This window comes from Aquila chrysaetos, chromosome 12 (assembly GCF_900496995.4).
Source record: "Aquila chrysaetos chrysaetos chromosome 12, bAquChr1.4, whole genome shotgun sequence".
NCBI classification, from domain to species: domain Eukaryota; kingdom Metazoa; phylum Chordata; class Aves; order Accipitriformes; family Accipitridae; genus Aquila; species Aquila chrysaetos.
Window position 1 is genome coordinate 24,157,309 of NC_044015.1, and position 8,713 is coordinate 24,166,021.

The 8,713-nt window shown below is 35.5% G+C and overlaps 1 protein-coding gene across 1 annotated transcript; it reads right to left on the bottom strand.

Annotated features, from left to right (window-relative positions):
• Positions 1 to 338: 338 nt before the first annotated feature.
• C12H1orf146 (chromosome 12 C1orf146 homolog) lies at positions 339 to 8,300 on the bottom strand. Its single transcript, XM_030032883.2, has 5 exons — positions 8,064 to 8,300; positions 5,992 to 6,085; positions 4,708 to 4,876; positions 1,841 to 1,923; positions 339 to 454 (listed from the first exon to the last, which is right to left on the bottom strand). The coding sequence occupies exons 1-5, from the start codon at positions 8,130 to 8,132 to the stop codon at positions 339 to 341; spliced, it is 531 nt and encodes a 176-aa protein (XP_029888743.1). The 5' UTR covers positions 8,133 to 8,300.
• Between the last annotated feature and the right edge of the window lie 413 nt (positions 8,301 to 8,713).

Sequence of the window (8,713 nt, forward strand, 5' to 3'; positions counted from 1 at the left end):
TTGATCATCCTTATCTTTAATGATAGAGTTTTCCTTAAGATATATTAAATATTTTGGGAAATTATTATAAACAGATGAGCTTATAAGTTCAGAATCAGGTTAAAAATAAGGATGGCTTTTCTATAGTGCAGTTAAGCAACTTTTTTTTTTTTTTCTTAGAATGCACATTTGATATAATGTATGCTACTTTTCACTGTATAGTTATTTAATATAAATTTCCATTCCAAATGCATAAGTTGTATATAGTCTTTTGAAATGTAACTATATTTTTAAGAACATTCAGTATTTTGTTTAAAATGTAGCCACTCTATTTATGAATAAAAACCCCAAATACTAAATTAATTACAATGCAACTGGTAGTCCTGAAGCATCTTCCAAACTGGACTGTTTTCTATTATTTGGGATTTTGCCATTGCTATTTTGTAACGAGTATCATCTGCTTGTGGCTTAGAAGCTACCTTAGAGGAAAGAAAAATGTTATGAGTAGGACACAGTAACTCTTAGGTAACAAAATATTCAACATCTTATTTTTCAAATAGTACAAATGTAAAATTATTCAGCAGTGAAATCTGAATCATGTTTCCTGATTATCTACTTCAGAAATGATGTACACAGAGGTGATGTGATGTATCCCTTTAGGTGCAAGACCAGTCCTAAAATAACCAGTCCTGTCAGCATTGCATCTGATTATCTGGATAGTATTTCAACGGCAGTTGGGTATGGTAGCCCAGGACTGGTTGGATGGTATTGCTCCCTTGGCCATGTCTGTTAACCTGGGGCAAAAAAGTTCATTTTTTAGGCCCTATACCAGTTAAGGGATTGTCTGGCAAAAGATGAGCTCATTAAACTGGCTCTGTACTGTATCAGTAAGAAATAATGTAATGGCAACCAATAGATTTGTGGTATATACTATCATCACTTCTTATGGGGCTCTCCTGTTGAAATTTGGTGTAAACATTCTGAACAAGTAGAAAAGCAAATTCAAGTTTATATGATCAGCAGTAATCTTAAAAGTGTTTAGATTAAGAGATGGGGCCAGACATCAGTAGATTCCATAAAAAGTTTAAGTACAGTGTTCAACATTGTAATAAGTATTTAACAACTTTTGCCATATATAATAAGCGAGATGTAGCTTACACATTTAAAAAATGATAAATACTCTGAATAGGTTAATGCTTATTATTTCGAGATGCCCATTTCAGAAAAGGATAAAATGTAAATTCATATTTGATTCCTAACATGTAATTCAACCTGCTCTTCTTATTTTTTGTACATGGGATGCTGCTAGTACTATTATAGTTAGTATCTAAGTTAGAATTTTCATGGAAAAATGTTCTTTAAAGAGGTTCAGTAAATAGATTTAATTAATAATGTGTTGATGCATGCAGGATATGTCGCAGAAACACAGAAAAATTACACTCATTAAGCTGTAGAAATAATATACTAGTATGTGCATCATTAAAAATACATAAGTAACTAGAGTTTTCAGATTGGCATTTTTACTTTAAGTTGAAGTCATTACATATTTAGATCTCATGCTGGTTCTGCACTAGTAAATGAAGTGAAGACATCCTAACTTAACAGTGGTAAATAAGAGCTGAATTAGCTCTTAAATATCTAATTTGTCTTCATAGATGCTATTAAGAGCCTTTAAAGTTACTTTAACAATAAAGACTCAGCTAAAGCATCAGAGTAACAGTCCAACCTCAATGTATTGCATGGATTGTGGTCAATATGACCCAAAAAGTTCCATTAAGGAAAAATAAATATTTTATGATTCTTGGCTTTTTCTGGATCTAATATACTCAGAACTAATATTTTTAATTATATGCAACCAGACTTACCTTAGCTATAGTTAGCATTAACTTAACAGTTTCAGCAGTATTATGAACTGGTATTACACGTAAATTACTGCCCAGGAATCTGCACATCAAAATATATTAAGGTTAAGGTTACTTTTAGAATGCACATTTAATTTGTTAAGCCATAAAACTCAAAAAGCATTCCCACATGATGTGAACAACTTCTTACTGTGCCTTCACCACAAGGACATGGAAGATTGCTTTTATCCTTAAAGGCAACTGGAGAGTTCATGCTGTTTGTATAGCCATCTGTCCCATTTAGGTGGGATTTGGAAGGGCTCATTTCTTTTTCTAGGGCTCTTTGACAATCAGTCAACACTTCTTAAGCATGTGTACATTCAGAGGACTAAACCCTCTTCTGCTATATTGTTGAAGACTGTCCATTCTCAGTGCCAGTAAAAAAATGTTAGGGTTTTCTTTATGGCTTTGAAAGTATCTAAAAAACCACTGTGCTAAAAATACTTCAGAATTTGAACTAAATCTTTGTCATGTACTATCTAAATATAGCAATCTGTACATCAGATGTGATTAAGATAATGGGATAATTCTCATAAGAATTTCATGTAAAGACTTGTTCATTCAAATAATTTACCCTGAAATTCCTTCTCTTTCTATAAATAATGTTATTCATATGCATTCATTCTTGAGAATGAAATCTGAAGATTTAAAACACTAGCATCAGTTGTCATTCAGTGCAGTCATGGAAGAGAGAGAGATCAAAGCTTAAGCAAGCAGAGAGACTCTCCTTAACACTTGCATCTTAAGTGTGTTGTAGCAATGACAACAAAGGTAATGTTGCCGTTTTTTGTTGTAGAGCTAAAACATGATAGGGACTTAACAACAAAGAATGAGGAGTATTAAATAATCAAAAATTTAATCCAAACAAAGTGCCCAGCTGCTCAATTGTATACTCCCCTGTGATCTCCCCTAGTGACTACCACCTGTTTGTCCCCTCAATCTGTTTTATGACTTGGACTCATTCACATTAAGACCCATGCTGGTTAAGTATCTGATCTGAACTTGGCTGCTCGTTCTTCTAATTAGCAAAAATAAATGTTATAGGCAGGTGCTGAGTAGTTACTCTGGTCACTGTTGAGTTTTGCTAAAATCTGATGCAGAAGCTGGTTTGATTTACATCTAGGGATTAGGGAAATAAATGGATGCAACTTCACTAATACAAGCAATGGGCTAAGCAAAGCATGAATGAATGAAGTGCAACAAAGAAACAACTACATGTACTTACTTAGATCCATGAAAATCCATTTCTATCAATAGTTTTGCGTCCAATTACTGCAAGTCTAAACTTAGTTTGTATTTTATTAATTTGATCAATGGGCAGAACACTGGCCATTAGCTGGTCTTTACTCCAAGGTGTTTAAAAGTTAACATAGAGATTTACCGCGGATATTAGTGGAATGCTCGTTTGAGCTGTGATGATAAAGATTGCTTTTCTCCCACTTCCCCCATGATACACACAACCCTACATAAAGTGTTTATGCTGTTGAACAACAATCCTATAAGCTTCTTGTTAATAATAATAAAAAAATAAACCTTCCACAATTGCAACAAAACCATAGATAAGCAGAAAGAAACAGTAATACAGAAAGACCTGAAAATACCAGGGGACTTTGTTTTTTAAGAAATCCGATAGCTGACTTGTAGTTTGAGAGAATATGGCACAAGTTTCAACCCCACCAGTGCAAAAGCTCAGTCAGTGATTTACATACAATAGCAGAACTCCAAGCTGCCAGGTAGTGGGAAAGCACATGCATATAGAATATAATTGTGCCTTGTCAACATCAATTTGGTATGGCCTGCAATGACAAAACTATTATTTTTATTTTAATAAAATTACTGACTTGCCAAATGGAATACAGTTTCAAAACATCGCATTTGTTAGTGATCAACACATCCGTTGTACGTTAACCACAAAGTAGATATTGACAATTTGCATTGCCATCAGCTGAATAACATGTCTTGCTGAATGGTGGCAGAGCTTTTAAGACCTTTCATGAAAATTTATGGAATTTTCACAAATGGGTAATAGATTTCCTACATTTCATCCCATACACTCTGCTACTTATCAGCATTTGGCAGTTTGCCCAGGATTTAACGAAACTGGTGCTAATTTCAAGGAGGTAAAAATCAAAGACTGCACTAGTCTTGAGCAAAAATCAGCTGCAGTCAGGACTACCATACCTACCAGAAAATAGTTTTGACTACAAGTATGGAGCACAATCTGATAACTGTTGTCAGCAGGTACGTACTGAAACATGCAAGTTTTCAGGATTCATTAGAAATCACAAAGTTTTAAACAAACCAGTTTTAATGTCCAGTTTTATACTTTTGATGTAAAATAACATTAATTATTTCAATTGTTCTAGCTCTGTATAACAGACACTGTTCCAAGTAAACAGATTTAAAAGCTGGTAAAGAATCTGCGCTTTACAATGAAGCCTTTTCTCATGAAGGAAACTTGCCTGTTCTGTTTTGAAAATTACTATGAAAAGATGCTGACAGAGCTAAGAAAACTGCCTACTTTTCCAGGTCAAGAGAAGACTTTAAAAAGAATTATATTACGTAGCCCTAAAATGATTGAAAGGGATGTTATTTGCTATGTTTTGAGGAACGTCCTCTTTGGTTACCTACGACATGTCAGATTAATTCACTTCATATTCTTTTCATTTGCCATTCATAAACATATGCTTTAAATAATTTTGCAGTGCATTAGCAAAATAAAATTCACATTCCTGAAAATAATTCCTAAAATAATATCCCCGAATCTAGGACTGCTACTTCATTTCTTCCTAGCAATAAAAAATCTGGTTTGATGTTGAAATCATACCTTCTTTGAATCCTAAACATGACATTCCATTCTTCTGGTCCATGAAGAGCAGCTGACAAAACCAAAAAACTGTTCCGATGAATGTTTATGAACTTCTGAATTCTTTTGGAAAACTGTTCTTCCCCTGTCATAAGCAATTCTTGAGTGTCTGACAGTATAAATGCAACACCTACTGAAGAAACTGATGTAAATGTACACATCATGGCAGTAATGTGATTAAGTTCTCACCACAAACCAGGAAGCAGAATTCTTATTCAACCATTAGTTTAAAAGGCGATGGAACAAAAGATGTGAATGAATTTACACATCTTGACAGGGAAATGCAATCATGAGATTTGGCCAGTGATGACTAGTAATTTTAAGATAAAACTACAAATAACTCGGAGGTTAGTTTCTACCATAACATCAAAAAAACCCCCAACTGTTCAATCCACTCAAAGTACAGACATGTGAATGCCTTTGAAAGTACATGCTTCAGGAACAAGCAACTGCTATAAAGGAATTAATTTAGGACAAATGCAAAGATTGATTGAAGAGCTCAGGAAGTCCCATTTCTAAATGAGATAAACACACCTGTAACATCTTAAAAGTTAGCTAAACTGTCTACCGTGAAAAATGGAATCATAACCCTGTCAACTAAGTTATTCTGAAAGGGAAAGTTAGGAAGGCTGAAGTTTAGGAGTCTTAACAATCAAGGATGCAAAAGATGAGGCCAATGCATGCCTTTTTAATCCTCATAGTTCAGAGAAAGGATCTTGTCTACCTGTCTAAAGCATCTTCTGCTCTAAAAAGGAAGGATAGGTATTTCATGTTTGCAGTTTCAGTGATTTCCTAATCAAACCTCCTCAAAGAATCCTTTCCCTAACTCCTCTGCTACCACCAGATCTGCAACTTGGAAGATGAAAGCCAAGGGTCTTGGTTCACTCTTCTGTTTGTAGCTATGAATACTAAAGATCTTGATGGCTGTCTTACACATAGTGGCACTCAATATGTTTGCTCAGTTATAACAAGAATTTACTAAACAGTTCGGCTGATGATCACCAAATCTAATGTAGCTGTTCTACAATAAGTCCAAAAAAAGTAAAAACCAATTAAAATGTTTAACCCCCAAAGTTCTCTGCTCCGTCCTCTGATTTACAGGCTATCACAGCACAGCTCCTCCCACTATTGCATGACATTCCAACAAGGCAGCTTTATTCAGTTCAGTGTAGCCTACAACAGGGCCTGATCATGTACCTCATTAGAGTTCAGGAGTTTAAAAGCATAAACTTCAAAGTACTGTACCAGAAACAGAAAAAATCACGGATCCCATTTCCACTGATTCTGAATATCGAACTCGGTGTTGTTGCCTCTGTAGAATTGTAGAAATTTCATGATTCTAAATAAATTTTAAAAGGTTATTTTTAAAGTATGTTTTCAGCCAACAAGTTAGATGATAGAAATAGTCTTAAAGCATCGTCTGAACCATTATAGACAGAACTTTAGTGTCATTGTTTAAAAAATATTTTTTCTTCCACTTGCATTAAAAAAGTAGTAAAATGTTAATCAAACTTTTTCAGTTAATGAAATTTTGAAATATTTGCATTGGAAGTTATCAAACATTGAATGACAATTTTGTATGCATACATTCAGTTTGCCTCAGGAAACTCTTGCATAATACATAAAGAAGCTCAAACATTTTACAGTCTATTTTTGTGAGATGTGCTAAAGGAGGATTTGCAGAAGTGAGGAACATACAGTAGTGTGTTTCTATGACTCCAGTTAATTAGACTGCATTATTTTCACAGATGTCAGCATTTCATTTGGAAGATAGTTCAGAAAATCTGCATGAGACATGATTTTCTTTAAAGCTTTTTGACAGAATGCAATCCACTCAGGAAAACTAGAACATTGCACTATGCAATATAATCATCTACAGAATGGTGGGTTTGGATATATTTTTCAGCCTGCAAAAAGCATTTCTGCAGTATGTTCTACTGAATCTGCTCAAACACACACATTTTAAAGATTAAATCACCGAATCCTTTTTAGCTAATAACATGTTCTTCAACCTACCCATTTAAATGTAGCCAACCTGCCTATATAGGGAAGTGTTGTGATTTAGTGGAAGAGTACAAAGTAAAGTCAGGACAGCAAGCGAACCCTGAAGGAGACAGTAACCAGAAATGTTATGCTTTCAATTGGTCTGGAAAGGGGGAACACTCAATTACAGCTGCTTATGAGGTCTAACTACAATTTTGGAAAAACCTTCTGCTTCAAAGCCACTGCTGATAGTGAATTATTTAATGTACAAATATAAATAACAGGTATAAGATATATAATAGCTGCACAGGGAAAAGAGAAAGCTCATAACCAAAACTGATACAAAGCACTACCTTTATAAAAGAAAAGCCATCTTAGATTTGTATTCAGCTATTTCCATATCTTTGCTCACTAGGAGTCCTTACTAACAGCAGTAGTTTTGAGTAGAGCTGGGGCTCTTATTAATAGGAGTGAGTTATGCTGGTAGAGCTGATGAGATCACCGCCCTCCGATGCCTCTCACCATATTAAAGATTAAGTTGGTCTTGAAGCAGTTCCCAGACTGGAACAGCTTACAGGCTGTCATTCCAAGACAAGCAGGCAAATAAGAACAGGCTTTAAACTGAGATGATTCAGGAATTACTTCAACACCATTCACCCATTTATACAGCAGAGATGGGGTGATAACCTTGTCAGCCAAGCTAGCATAAGATATCCTTGCTTGTGAATCAAAGCCCTCTTGCCTCTAAATTCTCTCCAGCTGGCATGAAATTGGCCTCAGCTGCAGAAACTAATTACCAGCTTCTTGACATACCCTTTCACTTTACTGGGGAACACAGTCTAGGCTTCTGATATTAACAGATATAAATATACATCAATATCTGTAAGACTCAACATTTTAAACTGAATTGCACACTTACTGAGTAATAGTCTACCCCAATGTTGACACTGTGTAATAGAAAATAAAGTGTTTAGGGAGAAATTCAGAAAATTAAAAACGTTTCTGATGAAATTATTTATAGTGCTAATTGAAAGCAGCATCAGTGCAGTGCAAAAGTGATGAGTCAGGAGGACAATCCTAGAGCGGTGTAACTCAGAATAGCACATGGTAAGAATACTAAATAGGTACAGAAGTAGCTAGGACTAAAACCACACACACACAAGAAAGAACCAGTACTATAGTAGAAGTAACTTCAGACTATTATCACTGTTTTATCCTCAAAAAACTATATTAATTGACATTGCATATAATATTTCCACATATAGAATATAGGAAATGCTTCTTTCAGCATTTCTTAGTGAGTCAGATGCTGCTCTTGACAAGTGGTATTGTACCTGCAGAGCTGTGCTCATAATAACTGTTGTTATCCATCTTGACTGTTCCTGCCCACCACTTTCTGTCATTTTTTTCAAGGGTTTAATGGCTCTGCAGTGAAATCTCAGGTGCCACCTTCTGAAAAGCTTGGAAAAAGGAAGATGACAAATGTTACCTGCCAATTAAAGAGGTAAAATGTTTAAGGCACACGGATCCATTAAAAATCTGATTAAAAACCAGGGCACTACCCAATTCTCCAAAAGGTATGCAGGTGCCCACTACCACTCAACTAATTTAACATGGCAATTAGGTATCTAAATGGCTTTAAAAGAACTGCATCTGAGAGGGCTTCCTTTATAAGGCATAGCAGCGTAACAAATAAAGGACTTCAGAAAAACATTCCTAAAAGCACTTAAAACGACTAAGGAACATTTGCCCTATTTTCAAAGGGCACGTCTGTCACTGTGCACGTTTCACACTAAGATGCTTTTGGGAAGACTGCCCCGGGCCTCCTGCCCGGCCTGGAGCGGCCCACCATGCCGCAGGCCTGAGCACTAGCTCTTTTCACGTACGTTTGCATTTCACTCTTCTGAAAATATTCCTGTGTATCTAGCTTGGCAGGCGCTTCTAACGCTCATGTGGTGCAGTCGGGGAAACTGAAGCTCCCTGG